The sequence below is a fragment of the Dromaius novaehollandiae genome, chromosome 9, assembly GCF_036370855.1.
Source record: "Dromaius novaehollandiae isolate bDroNov1 chromosome 9, bDroNov1.hap1, whole genome shotgun sequence".
NCBI lineage: Eukaryota > Metazoa > Chordata > Aves > Casuariiformes > Dromaiidae > Dromaius > Dromaius novaehollandiae.
In genome coordinates this window covers 2902261-2928373 of record NC_088106.1, presented here as the reverse complement: position 1 = coordinate 2928373, position 26113 = coordinate 2902261, and the positions used below count along the sequence as shown (strand labels likewise).

At 35.4% G+C, this 26113-nt stretch overlaps 1 protein-coding gene across 2 annotated transcripts in view; it reads right to left on the bottom strand.

Annotated features, from left to right (window-relative positions):
• Window positions 1–25903, bottom strand: part of RSRC1 (arginine and serine rich coiled-coil 1) — a 156400-nt gene extending 130497 nt beyond the window's left edge. For both annotated transcript variants that reach the window (XM_064516547.1, XM_064516548.1), the window contains exons 1-3: window positions 25765–25903; window positions 24350–24544; window positions 21692–21817 (exon numbers count right to left, since the gene is read on the bottom strand). In XM_064516547.1, the coding sequence (XP_064372617.1) occupies window positions 21692–21817; window positions 24350–24544; window positions 25765–25775 (332 nt within the window). In that variant the 5' untranslated portion in view covers window positions 25776–25903. The remainder of the gene's footprint in view (window positions 1–21691; window positions 21818–24349; window positions 24545–25764) is intronic.
• Window positions 25904–26113: the final 210 nt, after the last annotated feature.

Below are 26113 nucleotides of genomic sequence, written 5' to 3'. Positions count from 1 at the left end.
TAACACACTCCTTTAGTAAGTTCATCAAGCTCTATATTTAATTTACACATACACATGCAGTTATTCTATTCCAGATACAGCTGGAATTTATTTTAAAAAACACAGGCACGGCTTACTTTTAGGAGTCTCAACAAGTACACCAAATTATTCATTTTTACATCATACATGCATTAGTGACTGCATTTGCCATTACAGGAAAATCTGGATGTATCACACAGCAGTGAAAAAAAGTTGAAATTCAGTTTCCAGATGAAGCCACTTTTCAGGCAATTATTTGTTGTAAATTTGACAACACCTCCAATTATTATCTTAAGAAGTTAAGAAACATAATGCGAGATTTCAAGGTTGAATTTTTCACTGCCCTGGTGCTTCTGAGAAGCTCAAATTGTTTACAGGTAAGTTCTATTCATCTGTCTTTGATAACACCACTAACTTTTCTTTTTGTGTGACTGATTGTACAGCATCCAAGATTGAGGCCCCAGTCATGGTTTGAGCTTTAAGAGACAATAATAATATACTTATTTCCACAAAGAGATACTAGAAAGCTGAATAAAATGACCTAAACAAATGTTCTCATAAACAGCAAAACCCCCACACATTCAGACCATTGTAACACCATTTCTGTCAACAAGAGGCATTCAAACCAGTCAGAAGTACCAGTATGGATCTAGACCTGAACGAAGAAAAAAAGAATGTCTCAGCACTGCTTGTTCTTCAACACCACAGCAACTTCCATCACCATTTAAAAGACCCCGAAACTGGCTTCAAAACTGGCTTAAAAAAGATTAAAGCACATGCTTCTCCTTAAAAATGAACACTTAAGACTGGAACTATTCAGACTTGATTCAATTGATGAACTGAGGCTTCAAATGACACTTTGCAAATAATACTTTGAAGAAAAGCTGTGTGTGTACTTTTACCTGGCTGGTAACAAGTCAAGTCATCACTCTGTGCTCACAATTAAGAAGAACAGAAACTTCCTTTAATTTGCTGTTATAATCAGATACTTCAGGTTTAAATTTTGTAAGATGTAAAAAACGTTCAGGTATTGCACCTATTTTATTCTAAACCACATTGGGTTTATTAAAAATGATTTAAAAATTTGTCTACCCAAAATTAAAAATTCTTAATGCATTATTTAATGAAAATAGCCATACTTTTACTACAGGATCAGGTCTCTGTAAAATGAAGCCATAAAAGGGCTTTGAAACTTCTGAAGCACTAAAAATCAAGAGAAAGCAAAAGCATATTATGCCACACTGTCAAAGTCTTTTGATAACATAAATAGTTTGCATATTTTACTACTATTTTCCAATAAACATTCTATGAATGCAAATATAGCTTTCTAATTTACATGTAAGTTAGATACATTTTTAATATTTCACATTTTATGGACACTATGTAGATGGAGGAAAGCCCTTTTTTTAAATTCTACTTGACAAACAGTGAGCAGCTTATTTGCTTGAGACTGAAGAATACATAGCTGACAAGCTTGTCAAGAGCAAAAACTAGTTTACTGGAAGTTTTCACCTATAACCTTGTTGTGTTTTTCCCAAACCCTAACGACTAACTAAAAACTTCAGGAACAGGAAGCTGAAAACTTCACTTAGTATTCTAAAGGAAAAAATATCTTCATCATTGACCCACAAGTGTTACATAAAAGATTTTAAAATAAAGTAACATATCAAAAGGAGAAACTCAATATAATCTGGGTTGCTTAATAAAATACATAAAGCAACTATACTTCAAGATGTATTATAGCTGCTCTGATCAATTGATACTGATTGCAAAATAACGTATATTAGTCTCAATTTAAATGGATAATAACAATCAATTAAAGTGAGATTTCTAGTTATCTAATCCTTAGCTTAAGAAATATTCTCAAAAAGTTTCACTATTAAATTCTATTCTAAACTTTTCTTTCAATTCAAAACATAAAATTACAAAACTTCACAAAACCACAGTAAAAATATCTAATAACTATAAGCTAGGATTGCATTGCCCTCCTGAATCTGCAAGAAGTCTGAAACAGTAGCTGTTATGTGCTACACTCATCTCTATTTTGAAATGTCAGTGCAAGAATTAAAACGTAAAATTCCAAAAATAAAACACCATCAGTCGGGTCTCTTGCAGGCTTCAGCAATGCTCTTCCCCACAGCTGCCCACCCTCCCAGCACACTAACGCCAATACGAGCAAGTCTGGGGGCAAAAAGTCTGGGACATAACGAGATCAAGAACAGAAAAGCAATAATGTATTTTGAGCTAACAATGTACTAAGCAGGGAAAACTCCTGCCACCACCTCTGCCATCTCCAAACCCGTCTCGGTATTCACTGGTATCACTACAGCTACGATGCCAGCACTCCCTGCCTGCGTTTCACCTTTTGTGCTGTACGTCACTTAGAGATTGTTTTACTCTTGCATATTTTTCATGGCTCTCCAACTTTGGTTTTATATCCACCTATTGTTTCCTGCTACGAGTCAATCTATAAAGTCTTTGGGCCTGGAATTGTATTTTGAGTACATGCCTGTAACCGCACATAGCATGCCAAGAACTTGATCCCTGCCTGACACTTTCCCATTGCAACTAATACAAGGATATCTTTTCTAACCACAAACAATCAAAACATTACCATTGCTCACATGAGACGATTTCATCTCCAGCAATCAACTGCCCTTCACAGCTGCAATGCGCTAGAAACTTGACAATGTTGTTTCCCAAGGTTCGGTTTTATAAGAGCAAGGGAATACTCCGCAATTCAGATACTTCACTGCAGTCTTCAGAAGAACTTTCAGCAGAATACCCGAGATCTCACTTTATCCCATCAGCTGATTTGCAACATTTGTACTTCCAGGGTCCGTTTCAGACCAGAGGCGAGTTACAGCATACCCTGGCAACCTCTGATGATCAGCCCGGTGCATCTGGAATTGCAATTCAAGGTAGTCCTGGAGTCTGCAGCTGGAAATTTGTTGACATACTCTCATTTTAGTAATTACTTGCTCATTGGGTCTAGTAGATAGGGCAGCTAAAGGTATAAAGCGTGTAACTAAGAAGAGTTGTATTTGATTTGCAGGAAGACGACAAAATATAGACCCCGTCTGGACAGTCAACTGTTTTTCTGCTTAGTGAGCTGCTGGGCATTACAGTGCTGGTAAACACATGCTCTCTTCTCTTTCTGTATTGGTGTTGACTCTACTACCTACCTTGCTTTGATTCACAGGGGTTGCACAAGTAAATTTAATAGTAAACTAGAATTACAAAAAAGACAACCTTTAGATTCTGATTTGATAGTAAAAATTGTTAATGTCAGTCTTAAGGATAACCAGCTGATGTGACATTAATAATGGAGAATAAAGAGAAAAGAAATTAAACTAAAGGACGTTTTGAATTCCCCTCTATTTCCCATTTCTCAGACATACCTCCTCTTTGCTCTTCCAATGCCCTATCTAGCAGCATTGGCTGCCTAGTCACTGAAAAATAAGATACAAAGTAAAGATATACTGAGAATTTAAATATTTTTGTTCAGTGTATTCACATATTTGAGGAATGGCCTGTTTTCCATAAAACGTTTGAACTTTTCAAAATAACAAATTGAACAAAAGATTCAGGGAAGGGATAGCATTAACAAATTGCTGAACTTCTGTTTGTTCTACCATTTATTTGTAACTAGTAAAAAACAACACAACACTGGAACAGGATGGAGAGTAAGAAGCAGCAGTAGGAAATAAAGGATCTAAAAGAACAGAAGTATTTTTATATGTTTCCCAGAAGAGACAAGGCTTTTTAGACCAAACCAAGAGTGATTTAATATTCACCAACTAAAACACTAGTGGAAAACAAAATAATACCGATTTCTGAGCAACAAGTCTATCCTTGATAGGACAGCCTGGGTCCTACATAGGTAAGGAGGGACACTATATTTGCCTACATTAATCTGATTAACTTATGGAAGGGTCATGAATATTTTGCTGCTGTGTGAAACTTCGTATTTTTAGTTACTACTTCTGTTTAGCCTTTCACTTTAAATATATGAAGTTTTCTCTTCTCGAGTTTTCTAGGAGAGCCAAAGGTCTCAGATGTATTTTGGGAGCTCTCGTCAGAAAGGGAACAGCTATACCTGAAATTAAACAAAGCTATTTATGAAATAGTGTTACTCTTTCCTCCCTAATGTGCGTTACATTTCAATATGTGCTTAAAAAGTTTTTGGAAAGCTTGACTAAAAGTTCCTTCCCAATGCGATTTCTTGGCTTGTAGACATCTGTTGCCATAATACATGTACATTTAATTGTACATCATATTTTTGTTACAGAATAAAACATCTTTACTTAAAATACATTAAAAAGTTCACAAAAGATGAACAACTTAGCTACACCCAATTGTATTTACTTTGCCAAAATAGGTGCAAAAATGTATAAAGCCACATACATGTCAATGAAAACAGAAGTAATTTTCTCACAAAATAGAGAAAAATACACTAGAGTACATTTGCTCTGAACTTCATATGGCATAATATTATTCACCAGCATCCTACTGCTGAGCAATCTGCAGAGAAGTAGCATGATGACAATGCAGTGTAGTGATACCTTCAAGCTCCACCAGGAAAGACAGAGGAAAGTCCAGAAGAATAAGAAGTACTGACCAAAGACGACCAAAGCAGCCCATTGTTTCAAAGCACGCTGAAGGCTCCTGACAGCAGAACCCCAATAAAGCCCTGGGGAATTGAAGTTGGTCTTCTAAAGCAAACCCCAGAAGGACAACAGAGAAGACCTTCTGCCTTCATGGAGAAGGAAATTCAGTATGCAAAGAGACAAGCTTGGCTATGGGGTCCAGTCAGAACCCCACATTCAACAGAAACCAGATGATCCATTTGGACAATTACATAAATGTTTAAAATTCTCAGTGTGAACGGTTTTGTAACTAACGTGATAGCTATACTGGTGTGATTCCCATGGCACTGCTAAATTACACTGTAAATCAAAGAAAACCACACTCATCAGTAGTTACGATTTTGACTAACACCAGAATTGTCTGTGCATCTGAACAGAAAGTTTAAGGCAGATCAGAACTGCTACTCCACTCCAACACATATTCCCAAATAATAGTGTTGATGATCTAGGGAGCAGCATTGCCATTACCACACGTTTGACTGGACTTCATAAAATTAATTTCTAATGAGTATCAATAACAAAGGCTATTTGTATTTTATATAACTTTTTTCTGTCTTGAATATTTGTTTACAGAGATGATCTCTCCTCAAAGACTATTATACGAGTCTCAAAACTGAAACAATTAAAACTAAGAAAATTTTAAAAATTCTGCAACTTGAGCATTAGTTTATGCTACCACAATTCATTTGCTTTAACACTTTGGCTGTCACTTAAACTAATATTTAATGAATAAATGACATTTTTACCTTTTTAAAATGAATAAATATTTTCAACCAATCTTACATTTTAACTATAAGTTTAAAAAATAATTGTTCAGGTTATGTTTTAACATTATATTATTAGCACCACATTTTTTGTAACAAAAATGGTAAAGCTGACCTTTATTTTATTAGCCTACAATTTGCTCACCACTGTTTTCTTAAGTTATATGAATGGCTTATGTACCTTGACAACATCCCACAGATGGTTATGATTACGTTTAACAGGACAACGCACTCATTGAAAACTTTCACAGACGCTTACCTAATGGGATGTCACATTAAATCTGATATAGTAAGATAAAATAACTGTTTACTAATTATAACATATCAAAGAAGTAATTTGAAAATTATATTCACAACTTTGATGTAATTATTGACGAACTAGTGTACTAACATTTGTGCAAGAATGTGTTTTTAAACAAGTGTAGATACTGCACAGCTTTCTTCTGCCAAAGACATCCTTGAATATATATAGCTGTCAACATCTTGGATATAGATGCCCCTAACGACAAAACTCTGGTAAACGTCAGAATTCGATTTGACTACTTCTTGCTTCCTCTCTTAATGCTTAATGACTAATTCCTTAGAGATATCCTTAAAAGCCCTAAAATGTTGTCCTTGGGTAGAAACTTTCACTCAGCAATCAATCGGGAGCAAATTAGAAGATTGCGTTGAAATGTACTGCACTGTTTAAGCTAACAAATGAATGAAGAAAGGTAGTATATCGGAACATATGCCACTACACTGAAGTTGCTAAAAGGGTCTGTTGGAAGAATATTTGGTTTCCAGTGAAGCTAATATGCTATAAGAAGGGACAGCGATGAAAGAATACCAAGTCATATGGAAATCCAAATATAGTGACAGACACAATTATTTTACTAATTGCTAATGAATACAGTCAAGTGGCTTCAAAAAGCAAAACTTTGCTTGGACTACTTCAGGTTTTGACCTCTGCGTGGGCAAATGCATTTCAAACTGAAGCCCACCAAAATTGATTAACGGTGCCAGCCAAGGCCAGCGTGTAGTTGAAGCTTTTTTCCATCTATCACATGGCCCCAAGGATAGTTAAATGAACCTTAAAATGGCTACAAACAGCTCAATGACTACACAGACTCCTGCCAATTAGAAATAATTAGGCAGTCATTTTGGTGGTAAGTCTTTTTAAGTGCATACATAATGATGCAATGATGCTTATTAGCGATCTCATATGAGCTACGCTCAAACAGCCTGGAATAATTATGCAACTATCACAAAGCCTTGCACATCTCTGTACTTCACCTTAATGCATTTAAAAATCCACTTCATTACCTCCAGTAATTAATCCTCCATTAATTGCAGGAAAAGCCCAGTTTACCGTGCTTCGTTTCTAATTATCTTATAAATAGTTATGGTTCTAATTAATGTGTTCATTAAGCTGAATATCTTTCTCAAAGCCATGCTCAGAGCAAAGGTTCTGCTTTTGAGAGAAAAAGCCTAACTAGCCATAAGGTGAGGCCATTTTGGTTGTATTTGCTTTTATTTTAGTATATTCAACCTCCTAATTGGCATTTAAAATCTAATTTGGAAGAACTTCAAGAAGACTATATAGTAGAAAAATAGGAAAAGGATTTTTTTTTAACCCATTCTCCAATCAAGATGCTTAGAGCTTTAACAGGAAAACTTTTAGCATATCTTTTTGATATAGACTGGTAACAGATTTTTCAGCGCTATCACACAGATTAATTTAAATTCTATTAAAATTTAGCCTACCCCTGTGTATTTTCATGTAAGAGAAGCAAAAACTATAGAAGAAAAAACAGATATATAAATGTATGCACAGTGTGTATATATATACACACACACACTACTGCCCTTCCCCCATCTCTATGACCAATACAAAAATCACACACACACAAAAAAAAGTTATTCAAGCTGGGCCTTATCCAACTCATTAAAATCAATGAGAGCTTTTCAGTTTGCCTTCCTAGGAGCTGATCTGACCCTATGAAAACTGCTTTTTCATCCAAATTCAACTGAAGAATATTTTTAAATAAAAAATAATTACGGATAAGGAAACTCCACACTGAAAGCATCTGTTTCACTGTATTTTGAGGTATGCATATACGAATTTGCAGGAAACTTAAAGGTTCAAAATAAAAAATTCTGCAAAAATATTGCCAGAATATTTAAGTTACAGTTGGCATTAAGATTTAGATACTAATTTACTTCCTATTCTTTCCTAAGTTTTAAAAATGATTTTTAGAAGTATAAATTATGTTTAAAAACATCTCCCTGCAATTCCACTATCGAAAACAAATAGAAATTCTGACATTTTTCCTTGTATGATTGCATATTTAACACAAATAAAACATTTTACATTTTGCTCAGGTCATTACTTGACCACTATTCTGACAGTAAAAAGATAAAGGCCCTAATATATACCTGAAATGATAAGTTTTGTGCATTTTTTTTCCCCCCAAATCTTTCTTCCTATAACATTACAACAGAGTGAGAAATCTGGAACCACTGAAGCCAAGTGCAGCGTTGCCATTGACTTCAGCAGGGCCAAATTTCTATACCAATAACCCTATATTAGGACCAGATGAAGCATTATCATCATATATATTCTTGCTCTGGCACTTCGGAGAGACACAGTGTCTTGCCTAAGAAGCTGGCAACACGCCCTGTTCACAGGGCCTTACTCTAGCTGTAAAATTGCCTCTCACCTGATCTTGACTTGAATGCGCCAGGCTTGACCTTTCTCCCCAGCGCACATTCCCCATCTGCAAGCAGCTCGCACCCTTTTCACTCTTTCCCGTTCCAAAAGCTAGAAAGAGAGAACCAGCGTTACTGTATGAATAGTTGTGTAAAGGGAAGAAAACTTCTAAGTTTTCTGTCCAGAAAGCAAGAGGGGAGCAGATTTACAGTACTCCAAGCAGAGATTATCACAGCTGCCCCTCCTGATTCCCAGATCTATTATGGACAAAGAATTTCTTTGTAGCACGAGATTTGGGGGACTGATTGTAATTCACTGAGCAATACTCAGTGACTCACTCTGCTACTCTGTTCAACAGTATATTACATCTGATTAAACAGATGCGATAGATAAAGGACTAACTGAGCATTGATTGGAAGAAAGACAGCCTACATGTGTCAGGAAGTTATTTCAGATTATAATATTCCGTTCAGAATCCTAATCATAATATGCTAAAATCTAATCACATCAGGAGCAGAAATCAGCAGCAACAGCTTTATTCACACTGATTCCCCAACGTGCAAGCCCTTCTGGGAGGCATCCCGCTGTCCCACGGAAGCAAAAGCGTGCGACACTGAGCCACGCGGTCGCGCACAGCCAACCCGACTCCGCAGACGGGCACCCTTTAGAAAGCAACGTGCGACAGTTTAGCACTGCTAGTTCAAACAGCAAAGGACCAAGGAAGAAGAAAGGTAATAAGAGTAATAAAACATCCCTTAGAGGAACTTTCCTTGCCATTTTTCATGCTGCATACAGATGACATAACTATCTCACTTCTTCCAGAAGTCTCTAAATCAAATATACCTCTTTTTTTCTGATGACTGATGCCTTTGGGGGCTCAAATAGTGATATTGCAGCTGAAATAGTCTGTCAACTTCATTCCTTTCCCCGTAATTTGGGGAGGAAGCAATAATATTCAGCAGTTTGCAGCTTTATGAACTGGTATCAAAGTTCTCCAAATTTTCAGACAAGATGAACAGAATTAGGACTTACCAAGTTTACTGTTTAAAAATAATGACAGACATACTTATTAATTACAGGCTTATATTTTAAAAAAGAAGAACTAGTGGATGCATTTTGGTGGTAGAGTTTTTGGGGGGCCAGGGAGGTGTTTGTTTTACTACTATGAATTCTGACTCAGTTTCTTAACAAGACTAACACTGGGTACCAGCAACACAGAGAGAGCTCTTAATGAGTCATGTCCTCTCAGAACAGCAAGCATCTCTCTTTCCTAGGTGGATTCTCTCACAAACAGTGTTCCGGCTTAGTTTGAGAGATGTGCCAAGTTTCATAAACGTAAATGGCAAAATGGCTTAAATATTCCAAGATGTGTGTTATAGAAATTAAGGTCCCTGTTGAATCAACATCTCTGCCAGTTTTGATCATTCAATTCCTCTTTCAGAAGCCTCCAGGGATGGTTAAAAGCCTATGTGTAGTGAGAACGTCATACTGCAATACAACACCATACCGTATTATTGTCTTTTGTTACAGAAGTAATACTGAATTGGCAGAGACCTCTATCTTTGCCTGCCTATTCACAAGACATAGCATAAACATATATAGCCATACTCTGACTATAAATTCACTGTTGTGAAGTAGCTAAATAAACTTTAATTTCTTTCCAATATTTTAAATTTAAAAAAAGAAAAAGGAACTACAGTCAGGTTTTGAGGAAGTATTCTCTCACCATATTGGAAATAAATAAAAACATTCTGATGATTTATCTTTATTTGTACTCTTCCCACTATATGTCAAGAAACTAATCAAACTCAAGGATTTAAATAATTCTCACTGTTTATAAGCTCCCTTAGAAATGAAACTCCTTCCTCACATAGATCCTGCTGCCCTTGCACAAACACAATCCACAGCAAGTGTACAGATATACATGCTCATTTTTTAATGTGATCATTATCATGTATGCACATATGTACTACATACTTGCTAATTTCACATAGAAAAAAAACAACAGCCAGCCTCAAAAAAATGTAATGAAGGGAACTAAGAAAAAATTGCCTGCTCTTTGACTCTGAACTCCATTGCTCCTCATGGAAAATCTTATATTTTACCATTGACAAACTTTTCCAAGCATATCAGATCCAGAATTTGTTGAAGACATGTTTTAATAATTCAGTAAAAAGAAACATTAAAAGCTATTCTGAAATTAAGTTTTTAATTAACTTCTTATTGGTATAGACAAAAAAAACACGGATTCAAGACCACAGAACTGTGCATCTAAGATACTTTATAGCTATTACTCTCCTTGAACTCAAATTTTAGAAATCTCTGCTCTGTGTAAAAAGCCATATCTACTCTAGCCATATCTGGAATTACAAATTGCTTAGTGACACTAAGTTTTAACAGCTGTAAAAGGCTATAAAGCCTGTTAGAATGCCTTTTTCTTTTCAGGAGACAAACATGTACACCAGGTAGACAGCTAAAATTATAGTTTTTTCTTTCCATGCATATTTGAAAACAGATCTCCCTGTTGAAAGCATTTCCTATCTTGCACTGTTCAATGTAATTTATTATAATAATTAAACGTTCATTAGACAAGCCACATTAAACACGGTAAATAAAGTAAAAACAAGCACTTTTCATATTAAACCAACTATACACCCTAGCTTTCATGTTACTCAGCTTTTCTTATGAGACTGGCAAGTACCTTTTCCATTGCCACATCTGTTGAGAAAAAAAAAAAAAAACAGATAAAGAAAAGAAAATAACACTTCTCCTGTCAGCTCCGTGCTGAAAGCACTACCCAGTTCCGATTCTGTCCTCCTCCCGGCCAGAGGTCACTTCCTCACCCTGACTGTCCCTAATTCTGGATTACAGACCGGCTATCTCAGATAAAAGCAGATTTGCAAATTAGAGAAACAATAAAATGAAATCATTTAAAAAAATCTTCAAAAGCCATTTCAGAAAGCTTTGTTAATACAAATCTTCTGCTACAGAACATTTTATTATATGCTTTGAGTTTCACATGTTAATCTCATTCTAGAAATTAACCAGCGTTACCTAACACTGGACATAGCAGCAATTTACTGTATCAGATCACAACTATCTTATTATATTACCAATGAATGTTTAAGACATCTGCTATATGTTGATTTGCGTAGCTGTCTCTAGAAATACTATCTCTGTGGCACAAATAATAGAATCTATTTCATGGCCAGAGCTTTTGTAATTGAGAAAGAGAGGTTTAAAAAGAGAAGTTTAAAAAAAAAAAGTATACAGAAGTTCAGAATGCAGACACACCAAAATCAAAGAGCCAATTTTCCGCTAAGGGAAATCAAATTCTTCTTCCTTTTCATCTTCTTCAGTACCTTTTCCCCCCCCAAACAGAAAACTTAACAATACCTTCCCCCAAAATCCCTAACCTGCAAGCACATCCTTCCAAAGGGAGAAATAAAAGGTTTTTACAATGCGTTTTAAGTATAGCTTCTTATTTTTCTATATGTAACACCTGCACTGCTTTAAAAAAGTTTTTGCATGTAATTAGATTCAGTACTTATGGCTAAGTGAACAGCAGCTATGCATTCACATCTTTTTTTAAAAGCTTTTATTTATTTATTTATTTTAATACCAGTGAAAGGAATCAAAGCACCTCTCACTAGCAGCTATCTGGCCTTATTGATAACTTAAGAGCCCTTGGCGTTGCCTTATGAAGTTTAATTTCCCAAAGCAGTCAATTAGATCTTGGTAATGTGCTCATTGGTAGGTTAGTGCTCTAGGATATCATGAATGCTACTGCTTCATTCCTGTATTTTTTCCACTATATTCCTGTAGACAAGTTTTTTTTAAAAAAACTTTCTTTCAAAAAAAAAATCACAGTTATTACAGATTAAAAAAAAAAACAAAAAAACTTTTGACTATTGATGATAAAGCCTCTAATACAATCACAAGATCCAAAATAAACACTGTGGATGTTGTTGATTTGTAGATGTTGTAGATGTTGACGGAACAAGAAGAAACACAGTCTGACATTACCATCCACAAAAAACTGAAGTCCACATGAACAAGTTCAGTAACATGCATTTCACTAGTTCTTCTCTGCCCCAAGTCTTTATTTGAAGTTCAATGCAAGAAACATTCCAATATTTTAATTAAATATACATTCTAACGGACCAAAACCAAAGACTCCAAACTTTCCCTCCTACACCTCTAAGAAAACAGGCAAATACATAATGTTTATACTGATCTCTCACAATTATGTGGGTTTGTTCAACTAGCTGCATGCAACAGTATTAATCTGTATAGCAAGGAAAGGAAAAAAAAATCCCAGTCAGCAGACCAAGACTTTGAAAGAATAATAACCCTCATAGCACCAGGAAGAAAAGAAGCAATGAAACATTTTAAAATAAATATTCTGATTAAATAGCATTGCTTGATTTCTTATAGGACTTTTATCTGCTTTACTTTGGAAAATTCTTGGATCCATTTCCAAAGACAGTAATATCCCAAAAGCATTTTAATAGATTAAGACATCTTTTCAATACTGTCTGACAATTTGTACCCAACCTTGTCTTTCACAACTGTCTTGACCTTATCTCTTGCCTTTTACACTGGATGTCCAGAAAGAGTAGTTTTAGCACCCTGTCCCTTCCCTCGCAGCAATCTCATTTTTTCTGTCACAACTGCTAGACACTCAAACTCGTCTTTCTAGTTCCTGACCTGCTGCCTTCTGTCACCTTCCCGTAACTCATACTATCTTGTTCTGATGTCTGTAGCATGGCCAAGTCAGACAACCTCCACTTTCCTCCCTAAGACTTTCCTTTTCCCCAGAAGAGCTAACATCCTCTATGTTAACACTTATTTGTACAAGCAAGACCTCTGTGTGTGAAACCAACCTCAACTTTAATTCACATATCTGCACCATATTTAAATTTTTTCTTTTTTCACAACTTTAATAAATTAGTCTTCTAGATCCATGCAACTTCATCTTATTTGCCATTTATGTGATGAACTTTGCCCACTACTTGAGCCATCACATTCTCCTTCAAGCTTTTTTTTTGTTGTTATTCTCTCCTCTGCTGCCTCCTATTCTTCCATATAAACTCTCACTTTAAATTTCAAGGCCCTTCACAATTCTGCTCTTTGATTATCTGTCATTATCTCTCCTACCACACACTGCTGCTGGCATCAATGTCTACCTCAAAACACACAATCCTTTTATCTTCCTCTCTCTTAAAAACCTTTATTTTCTTTTCAGGTTGATACTGTTCCTAGAAAATTCTTCCCAAAGCTGTTGATAACGGAGACTATCCACTCCAAAACTCTGCAAAACTCTACTGGAACGCTATCCATTAGAGTGTGCTAACCAGGAACAGACAGATGAAGACAATCTGCAGCTAAGAAAAAGTTTTTAATGGAGATTAGTAGAGATTACGTCTCTGTCCAACACTTGTTATCAGTTGTACACTCTGATAGGCCAAGGCTTTTATTTAGCTAGAACCTAACACATTAATACTACCACACCAAAAAAATATGATATACAGAGCAGGGGAGAGACTAAAGAAAGACCCCTTACTATTCACCATTCCAAACACCACAAATACAAAAGCTTTCCATTCTAAGTGTTGATTATCTTGGAGGAGTTTTACACACAACATGTTGCTGTGCAATAGCGACTCTCTACCAAAATATTTGTCAATAAGCCATAGCATAAAATACTGATAAAGTCAAAATATGCAGACTAAAATCTGTACCAATATACAGAGACACACTGATTCTATCCAAGCAAAAAACTGCAGCAGTCGACCACACTGCCATGTCACATTCAACCACCTGATTCACACTTCGCTCATTAGCGCATCTGTGAGATGTGCCAAGAACTGCATCTTCCCAAATTGCAGAACAACTCTCAGATTGATACCTTGTCATAAAGGCAAACAATATACCAGACAAGTATTTTTACATTCTTATCAAAATGTCATATGTGAACTGTAGGATATGTAGTATTCATTTCTACATGATTAATATGCCACAGGTATGATATTAGAGCAGAACAGATGTTACATATCAGCTTAAATCAATAGCCCTTTTTCCAGCTGCTTCCACCACCAGCTGTTCTCATCCCATATGGCAGTCATTCCAAAGACTGGTGCATCTGTGGCAGCCAGGCAGCTTGGCTCTACACAGGAACAAATGCCAGAAGAAATCTCTTGCAAAAAGCAAAATTAAGTTTTCAAAATTAACCTCAAAAATAGAGCAACTTTTGATTAGCCAAGTGGCACACACAAAAAAAAACATAATAGGGCAGACATTCATGGCCTAAGTTAAGGATGAAGGCATCACTATTTGTGCAACTTATTCAACTCCCAAACTACTCTATGCCTTTATTTCTCTCCACATTTCTCCCCCCTTACTACAAATACACTTAAAGTGACCAAGAGTATCACTGGACAGCAGAAAAGCGAAACAATAGAAAGCAAAACAGCATTGCAAAAATGTCTTAGCAACCAGGTCTACCATCAAGGCTAGCAAAGATGATCACCGATGGCATATCACAACAGCTAATGGTTTACATTTTATTTTTAAGATGATATTAAAAAAAAATTCTCAAAGACAAAGAAACCTCATGCAGAGGATGGCTGACTCTTCCCAGTATTAAAAACTGAAAGCTGCAAAAAGCCTAAGACCTATACTATACAGTGGCATGCTATAAAGAACATAGGGTGAACAACTGATGCATAGCACAGATTTACAGCTTGCACCAGCCATGAATAATTGTTTGAAAGAAGCTATGACCTTTTGAGCACAGATCAAGCCCAGTGGCAAGAATCCCGAACTTCAAGGTAAGCATTGTCTAGCATTACGTTTGCGTTTGAAGCAGCAGTAAGGAAAATGCATCTAAAAAGGGGGAGGAGGGGCATTCTTGTAATTCCATCATCACTGTGTGCCATAAATCAGGCAATGCAAATTAGACTAGCTTTAGAGATCACTAAATTTGTGAACCTAACTATTCAACAGATGCGTATATAAACACAGTACTATCACAAGGAAATCAGTATTTTTCATTTCTTGGCCCTTTTCATGTTGCACTTTTCTGCATGACTATAAGACCCTATCTTTAAATGGTACAAACTATAAGTAATAAAACTGAAGAATTCTGACAACCTGTGGGGGTTGGACATAAACTAATTCTAGTTTACACTGCGAGCATAATGGCTACTTCAAACTACACTCTGCTTTTTCATACCAATTCCAAAGCCACCCATAACTAGGTCACCCTGCCACTGGAATGCAGTAAGATGTACACATTTCAATATTCAATCAATTAGAGTGAAAAAAAGTTTAAGTAGTAAGATGCAACTAGATCCTCCCCACCCTCACTCCAAAACCCTGACCAAACACTTCCCTCACTGATAGTCTAAAACCATCAAATTCACAAATAAAATTACTTTATGGACTATATTTTTTTCTCCTCTCAGATATGTATAGATATAGTAGCTGTTATTACGCCAGTCTTTAGGTTGAACTGCAACAAAGATACTTCAGGACAGCAGTTTTCAATTTAACATAACAGGAGAAGTCAAAAGCACTTGGCAGACAATAAAAACAAACTCACATTTAAATGCAGTTACAGTGAAATACTCTACAATCATAGGATTGTATGAAATCAGGCAGTAAAGTTAACATCTTTTGGTTAATATTATTTAAAGCTACATGAATTAAAAGACTTCAGTTACAAGTTCTAACGTAAAATAACTATTTTCATATACGATTAATTTGCAGAACTATTGTAGTGAAAACTCTACAAATATTAACAAGACTATCCACGTACAAATTATATGAAATTTGAGTTTCTCCATTCTAGAGAAGCATAATATTCTAATAAGAACTACCCTAATCTTCACCCAGCAATAATTTCAAGATGATATTATTATTCTCATTTCCTTGAATAATATCCATACTCCAGGGCCATTTTCCTTCTCATATTCAATATCATGCATGCTTGTATCAAGATTCCTTTCTTCATATCCTGTCACAGTATCAATCACTGCCTCCTGTCCACTCAATCCACTTTTGATTTATCAGCCGCCTTCTTTCTGGACTCCATAACTCGACCCAAACCATTTTAGCAAGACATTGACAAATAGCACCCAGTATCACATCAACCTGTTCCACTTAGTAAACTAAGAAACAGTAACTGTGACATCTCTGCATAAGTATTCCATCCTATTCCCCAGACTGATGTATATTAATGAGATGGTATTTGAAATGCTTCTTCCACATCAGCATCTAATATGATCAAATTAGGAAATGGGATGATTTATTAAATTTCGTAGAGCTGAAATATTTCTTTATATCACTATATGTGTGGTTTCAGAAAGTGAGCTGTTGCTTTCAATTTTTCTACTGAGGATGTGCCTGCATTTCACAGACGAATTATTGTCTTTAAAAAGATTGCAAGAAGGCGAAATGTTATTAAGCAAATGCTCAGTAAAACAAACTAAATCAGTTTTAAAATTCCTAATTTAATGTAAATCTTGGTTGTTTTGCTGAAATTCAGTTTGTGATCTTATTAAGTCATATTTGCATTGTACTATCTTGCTGTAGGACAGCTTTAAATTTATAGCATTACTAGAAAGCCCCACTTTTTTTGACTCTTAAAATACATCTAAAATAAAATAATTATAATATGCACACATTTTATCTTCTAGTATAAAGTACAAAAAATTAGATTTAGGTTACAAAAATACAATAGCAACTCTTTTTTTTTAATCATTAAGAGACCAAACTTTTCAAATTAAAAATTGATATTTAATTATTTCACATAAAGGTCTATAAATGATCATTCAAATAAAATACCTGTGTTGGAGAAGTTATTAAAAAATTACATTCTAGCCACAAATACTTTTACCAACATGTTCCTTACCTTCAAAGACAAACAATCTTAATTTGATGGGGAATTGCAGGGAGAAAAGACATTATGAGAAACAGAACTTGACATCTGCGTGACTTATTTCAAAAACAAATCTAGTGATCTAAAGACACCATGTAATGGACCTTAACTTCCAACATGAGACTAGATGTCCAGTGCAAGCTCCATTTCCACTGGAAAACCACGCTTGCCCAAGGGCTAACGGTGGTACTTTGAAGATTCAAAAGTAATGTTACAAATATGAGTAGTGTAGAGAAGATCTCCACTTTACTGCTGTATCTCATATTGTTGGCTTTTTGGTATTCAGTAGATTTTATTCCCCGCCACTGTCAATTCAGAAGCAGATCAACAAGAATACTTTTGTGGGTAACACGCCTCACTACGCTAATGTAAGCTGGCTGCTTGAGTTACTTCTGATAATTTTATTAGCTGTTAGTTTTACTCTATGACTTTAACAGAAAATTACATGAAGTACCAATAGAAACTTAGAATATTAAGTTAATGAAAAGGTTAAAAGAACTCCAAGATTTAGTCACCTGATCCATGTGTATTCCAAAGACACATGAGATATTAGATCTCCATTAATCTGAGAAAATACAGGTTCAAATGTCACATTTTAGTACATAAGACTAGTAGGAAGCAAAAGTTACAAATTAATTCGTGTTCTGCAAAGCTTTAATCATACTTTTTTTTTTTCTTTTTTTTTTTTTTTTTTAATTTACAGCTGATAAGTGGCCACCGGAGAGAGTTGTATACAACAATATCTAACAGGGAGCTAATCCTCCCACGAGCCTTTGCAAATTCCCTCTTTCTTGACCTAGGAGAGATAACCCCCATCAATATTGCTGCAGCTTCTGAAACCATCTGAATTTTGATTGATTCCTATTTACATAATTTTTCAAACATTAAAGGAAATAATTAGAGTCGATTTCCACTGTAGTAAAAACTAGCCTTTATTGTTGGTTCTCCCAACAACCCTTCTCTCAAAAATGTTAAACACGAAAGTCTCAGTGAACATAAAACACAAGTCCTTCCTCGTCGTAACATCTTACTTACGTATTGAGATCCTGAAATTCTCTGTAAAAAGGAAAATTACATCTCTGTAAACATTCAGATAAGATCTCCAATACCTATTAATTGCATTTCACAATGTTATCACACCTCAGCAACAGCCAGAGAAATCATACTGACAAGAACAGCCAAAGACAAACAGAAATAAAGTACAATAGTTTCACTTGGGAAAAACTGCACACACCAAACAAAATAAAATTAAGTTGTTATATGCATTTCCTGGCTAAGTGGATCCACCTGAGAACACGGAGGAAAACAAAAGGGAAAGATGTGTTATCATTGTGTTTGAGAGCAGCAAACAAAAAATAATTAAAAAAAGACAGCTCTATAAACCAACAGAACCCTCCAGAAGAAACACCTTTTAACAGGTAAGTAAGGCATAACATGTATAACATTTCCATCCACGGTTTAATTATTTAATTTCAGGCCCCAATGTGTTTAAAGGAAAACAACACCACGGCAGATGACGAAGTGGAGACTACTGGCACAGTCTTTGTCCACCCATTATAATCCCTTCACCCAAAGGAGCCAAGGTTTAATATGATTCTCCCACAAATCTCTCTTCTCCTCCTCAAAAATAAGGATCAAAGAAAGATGGGGAAGAAATTCTTTTAAACATAATAAAATAGCAATAGGTCAGTTTGAGTCACATGTCTCTGCTTAGGTTCTGCTTAAGTTAAGATAATTCAACTTTTCTACATCTCTTTTTATTCAAAAATAAGTTTAATAAATGGTTAATTACTGTTTTACTTAGGAACACTTTCTGTAGATTCCTTTTGGAATAGCACCTGCTTGCCTTATCATTTTCAATTATAAAAGTAAGTCTATTTACACATTTTTCAGTTTGTATTATTCTCTTCTTTTGCTCTTCCAAGTCTCTTCTCCAGACTTCTCCAAATTTGCTCCTTTCTCCTAGACGCAACTCCATAGTTTCATTCATTCCCTTTCCAAACATCAGAAACCGCATCCGGACAGCACCAGCTAACTTCCTGAACTAAAAGCCACGAAGGACAGCTGCTCACCAGCTATACTTCTACATCCTAGGGAAACTGTCAGACGGGTTCCTTGCACTATTTCAAAGCGAAACCGCACACCAGATACTAATGTGTTTTCTCCAGTACTTACCTTTAAAAATCATATATGAAAGAAAATACACTGACCCACCCCAAGTAAAAATTAATGAATTACAGGTGCCAAATTCGTATGAAAATTCCATAATGACATTAGCACTATAAATACTTAAGTTATTTGATTTCGTAAACATGAGTATACTTGCACTAGGTCAGACCAAAGGTCCATCCAGCCCAACATCTGGCCTTTGACAGCACCCAACAGGATAAGCTTACAGAAAAGGACAAGAACAGGACAGGCAAAAATATTCCCCCCAGCTTCCAGAAAGTTACAGTCAAACAACTTCCTAAGCCAAATATGGTCCCTTCACATTTAATAGCTCTGGATGGATTTTTCTTTCCTGACTGTTTTTGAATTCATTTAAACATTTGGTACCCACAGCCACCAGCAGCAAGGAGTTCCACAGCTTGATTACACGATTTGCAGGAAACCGTATCCTTTAATTTGACTGGCATCGGCCACCAGCAAACTTCACTTGATGCCTCCATAGGTCTGATGAAGACCCTGATCATTCCCTAATCATCTTTTCATGCCATCCATTTTTTTTATACCCCTGCATCATATTCCTTCTCTTTCCCCAGAAAGCTCTTTTTTTGCCTGAAGAATAACATACTCAACATTCCTCTTAGGAATGCTGTCCTACACCTCTGATCAAGCACACAAGACAGATTGAGATAGCAAAGAAAGGAGCTATTTAGCATTGTTGCAACTGCCTCAATACTAATACATATGAAAAACGCAGGCCTCTAGTAGCAGCTTTCTGCAACTGATTTAACTCCTCCCCAGAAATAAGATTAATCCATGGCTTCATCATGGCATAACATCACAGTAGAGAGCAAGCTTGAAAATCACAATAAAGCAGTCAATGTGACCTGTTGGTTTTCGTTTCATGCTTTTAACATGCCAAAAGACCTTTATATATATATAATTTAGGATGTTATTTATAAATATTTTCCCTAAAGAACCATGCCTGTGAATAGTAATATAATTTAAAGTGACCTGCAGCTATACCTTCATAGCTAGAGTACTGAAAAGGCAGTGTATTTTATAAATAATATTTCACAGCATAAAATGAAATAAACTGCAGTCAAGTTAAATTTTTAGGTGCATAATTTCCATATGTTGCAATAGCAATTAAGATCAATAAACACCTTGAAAAACATGACCAATATATATTAAACTATGTGTAACAAGACCTGCCATTTATATTTATCGCAATAATACCAAGATCTTTAAAACAGGTTATCATATTTCCTAATGCTCAGTATCTGACATACCAGAAAAACACCTTCATTTTCACCTTATTTCCGTCAACATTTCATTGTTTTAAACCCGATTTTGTTATTAAAAAACAGTGGATATTTACAGGAATATTTCTACACACAGCTCAGTTGCTTACAAGGAGTCTATGGCTCAGATGGTTTGTACGCTCACAGAGAGATCAGACCATTTGAATAACCAAATTGCTACTACAAAGGCACTGCAACAATAAGTGTCCAGGCAACTATTATAATGAACAGCTGTGAATAAGTCATGAGAGAATATGAACAGGAAAAAGTGAAATGCTCATGTCTTTCAACAACATTTAGAGGCAAAAATTCTACTGATTTGGTATAGGTATATGGTTTTAGTAAATTTTTAATACAGATACACAAAATTACCCAGCTGAAGAGCTCTAAACAGATACCAGAAAAGCTTCAGTCTGCTTGACATTTATCACTCAATAATGGACTTGAATAGAAAATTATAATAGTAATTCTGATATCCACAGATAAACTTTAAATGAACTTTTTTTAAATTGAAACCCACAAATAATTGAGGTTCTTTTAATCACAAAAGTATGAAATAGATTTTAACACAATTTGAAAAATCAGAATAGGATTTAAATACTTAAATTCTGTTTATTATTGAAAATACCTGTTTGTCACAATCTGATTTATCAAAAATTCAGTTTTCAACACCAGAAATGTCTATAAATATTAGCTAAAATATGTGCAACTATAAACACTTATTTCTTTTCAAAAGAAATACAGATGAGTAAATAACAGTTAAGTCTCATCTTCAGTGAGCCAATATGTGCATTGACATTACAAAAAAAATCAATAATCAAAAAAACCCATAAGAAATTTTCAGATGTCTACAGTTAAACGAAACTAGGATGACTTTACCAATTTTTTGCATGTGAACACATGCAAAATACATAACTTACCATCAAATCCAACTGTTCCACCAATTTAATTTAAAGATATGGTATATCAAAAGCATAGCATAGAGATTTCATGAATTATGAAAACTTTCAAGTGACATGTATAGGTTAGATAGATCACTTGTAATCATTCATTCTAGCATATTCCAAACTCTGGAAGTATACAAGGATTTTAAATAAATGTTTTTGAGGTAGAATTAATATTTTCATTTCCTTTCCCTAGCAAAAAAGCCTTACCTTCTTGTTCTACTCTTTGATCTTGATCTCTGAGACCTGTAGGATTTTCCTCTGCCCCTTGATCGGCTACGACTGCGTTTTCTTCTGGAACCATATGAAGAACTACTGCTTGATCTGTGTCTGCGTCTAAAACAAGACCATGCTGTTAGTATGCTACTGCTTCTAAGGAAAAAAGTTTACTCTTGAAAAGGATATTAAAAAATTCAAAAATATATTATTTGTATTACAACAAGTTCTACAAGACTCCACAGATACCATTATTACACTGTACTAAGTAATTTACATACATGTGAGTAATGCCTGTCTTAAAGAGTGTATATTGCAGAATATATATTCCAAGGCAGAAAAAGGGCAGAAGGAGAAAGAAGTTACTTGTTTGCCCCAAATCATACAACACTTTAAGGGTAAATCCAGGAACACAACCCAGCTCTTGACAGTTCTTAGTCGTGTGACAAGTTTATGGGAACTCACTGCCTTTTTGCCAAATCTATGCTAAGAGAAACATTTAGACCTACATTCTCAGCAGGATTTACTCAGAAATACACTGTACAGATCTCTTTTCAGTATAAAGGACCACAATTCCAGCACTAAAAATGAAATTGATGAAAAGTTAGCTTCCATATAGCGACTCTATATAATTATTTTCAGCCATATTACACACATTTTTATGTACAACTCTACATTTTATGTATTTTACATTAAGTACATTTGAAAATATTTTATGTATATGTGTTTATATAAATGTACACATTTATTAACTCAATTTTTTTTTTTATAATATGCAATCTTAGGTCTGCTCTGACATAAGACTTTTTTTTATATATGTATATATACACACACACACACACACATATATATGTGCACTATTAGTAATCAAATAATCAGTATTAATTTATTGCATTTGAGCTTGGAAGTTTTCTCCTGAGTTCAGCCAGGAGTCAGAATTGTATCCTCCCTCCTCCTCCATTTCATTTACTCAAAGAATAAGTTCCTAGACACATAGGAGAATGGTAAAATAATACATACTAAATACATAAATTAAACCAACTAATCCCAAAACTGGGGGAAGGGACACCTTCCAAGTCTTCACATTTCTTAAGATTCTCTCTGTCTTCAGCTCCCTCACAGCTAACTAAATAACAGCTCTTACATGAATGTCTGTATTTTGGGGTTTTGTGATGTTTGAGCAGTATTAAAATATAACACCACATAGAAGCATTTCTATAATTCAGGGTCTAGTCAATGTGTTATGTGTTTATCTAGCATTAGAGAAAAGGTGCTGTATTCTGTACAAGTAGTGCTGCAGCAGTCCAGACTGGAAAGGACTAACAGGTTAACCACTAAAGACCAGGTCTTCACCTGAAAGAGTAGTGCAACATTCCTGCTAAATGAAGAGAAATACTCACAGATTTTTTTTTCTTTTGATTCTTAAGGGTCAGAGATAAATCCAGTATGATCCCAATGTGTAACAGTGACTTAACTGCCGGTAGCAAATGTCCTAAACTAAGGTCAAAGCAGAAGTGCTGGCCAGATCCTAAAAGCAGACACTTTGGTCTTTTCTGGATTCAATTTAAGTCAACTGGTCTTCATCCAGACTCTAATCTCCCTTCAAGCTCTGTTTTTATCTGCGAGATAGCCATGCCTGCACTGGACTAAAGAGATTCATAAAGCTGCATGTCATCAGCATATTATTGGCATCGAAGCCCATGCCATCTCACTGTGTCCCCTAAGGGCTGTATGTAGATGCTAAGCAGGAACAGAAGAAAGAAGGAGGGGGGAAAAACAAACAACAAACAAACAAACAACCCCCCCGCCCAAACTAGCCAACTTGCCCTTCATTGGCTTCTCTCTTCTACCAGCTAAAGAAAGGTTGGTCAGGAGCAGTTTCTAGTATGTTTTCCAGTGCAGCTAGACAGGCTGAGTATTTTCCAGCTCCACCTATTACTAAATTGTCCACCACCTGTTCAGTTTGAATCCAGGGTCACCTCAAGCCAGACTGAGACATACCCAGGATATCTAAAAAGATCAGGTGCTGAAGGGTGCCACCTTGATGAAGGAAAGATGGTGTTAGGACAAGAAAAAAATTGGTAAATATAGCCACATGACCCGTGTTCCCCACAACCAGCTGACTATTGTGTTCTGGTACACATAAAAAACAGTAAGAATGATGGTGAAAACTAGCCTTTACGGCAAATTTGTAGATCTACTGTAAAATCATTTTAAGTCTTTCAATTAAGAAAGTTTACCTTCTTGTCTTGAAAGCCCTACTTGGTTTCTTACAACAGGGGAAAAAAAGAAAAAACAGTCTGACTCATTGAGTGAAATCACTTTTCATACTGATGCTAACATATGAACTACTGTATTTCCAAAAAGAGATTCCAAGTTCATTACTTCAAAGGGAGAGAAAGGAACGGTTATTTTGGATGTTTTTAATAAAGAAGTTATCTTTGGAGCTGCCTTTACACCATGTTCGGGGTTTCTTTAAGCATAAGTAAAAAATATTGCCACATTTTCCAAGATTAAGAGCTAAATTCACTATAAAAACCCAAACTAGAACTGACTACACACAGGATTCAAACACCTGTAGCTTTGTAGCACAGTACGAAAGAGCCTGATTTGTAAACAACTGCAACAGCCAGGAAATTACTACAAATGCACCTTTTCTCATAGGAATGTGAACGAGACTGGAGATCTCGAGAGCGTGACCTCGATCTTGATTTCCTTCCGGACTTTTTACGGGTGTACGTTCTGCTGTCTGAGGAGCTACTTGAAGATGAACGCCTGCGGTGTTTCTTTTTTCTTCGGCTTCTGTTCTCTTCCTCTGTGTCTGATGAGCGACGCCCCATTTTTAAACTACGTAAAAACAAAAGTTCTAAATTGTAAGAAAATCTTGCTTGTCTGCATTGTATTGTATAATAATAATATACTTACATTATAGATACTAGATATAGAATACCACCTTTTTGTAATTTTCATGTAGATAGGAAAGCTGAGGTTTATATTTAAATCCTTATTTTATTTTTGCATAAAACGTCAACACACTCAGATTGCTAAGTAACTTGAAATTTATACTGTCAGTAAATTTACATAAATTTATTATGGTATTGAAAATTTGTTCTAAACTTTTTCAAAAGGTATCTCAATTATTTAAACATAGATAAATGCTTTGATAAAATCCATTATTATATCAAAACATGTTTTCCTTCAACTTGCTTATGCATATTTAAGCAAAGATATTAATTTTTCAGAAATTTTTGGAGTAATGTGCATGCAGCTACTTCTGATACCTGATATTTCACATTAAGGTGATATGCAGTCATTATTACAGTGTATTTAATGTTTAAATTAAAGTTATAAAGGAAGATAATTATCTTCATTGCACAGTCTAAAAATGCACCCAGTACATCAGTAACCGAAATTAGCAACTACTTGCTCTTGTGTATTATGCATGTTTTTGTTTCTCCTTGTCACAATTAAAATATACATTTAGAAAATATTTTCTAGAAAGCTATTTTTTAATTATTTTATACTAGAGCTAGGCTGATTTTGGTGCTTAGTTTAAACACTCGACTTTAAATGGCTTCACTTCAAAATCAGAACTAAAAATACTGAGCTTCAGACACGTTTCTTGATCTCCAAGATGTTTACTTGGATAAAGTTTCAAGTTTACAGACTTCGCTAATAGAGTTGTAAACTAAAAAGCCTGTATACTGCCATTCATTTAACTGCTATAAAGACAATTGCCTTTCCTTGGTTTGGAACTCATAAGAGATCAGTTTTACTGCTGCCATCTTCTGATTAAAGGAACGTTATATTTCTCGAATTTTTCGAGATGTAAAAAAGTGGATAATGTTTTAAAACTACTTTTTGATCCAGCAACACTACCCCATCCATCCAAGACTCAAGATCCCTCTTCAAGCACTTTAACTAATGACACTTAGTAAGAGGCCATCTTCCCAAGAATAAGCAGCTATTTCGAGGCTCCCTAACCACTCCTGTACTAGGAAAACAGGAACCTGTAGTTCTTTAATGTTGATATCAACAGCAGAGGCTAGATCATGCATATAGCTTACCACAGCATCATCTGTCTTCAACCAACAGTGAAATATTATGGGCCCTCACATTCCTAGCACATACAAGTTGAACTTTCTGCATACAAACTTGGGCCCTTCTTCATACCTTTTATCCCCTTGGCAGCAGACCCTGATCTCCAGGGCAGAGACTGAAAACAGAACAAAAGAGAAATTCACTGTTAAGGACATTTAGGCTTATATGCAAATACAAGTCTTGATTACCTTCGGTCAAAGAGTATGACTGCCAAAAAGCCCTGCTTAGCCCTCGGATAAAAGTCTCTTAAACCTAAATTTTCACCCTTCAGCCCCCAAGACAGCCAAAATTCCAATTCTGCGCATGATCGTGCCT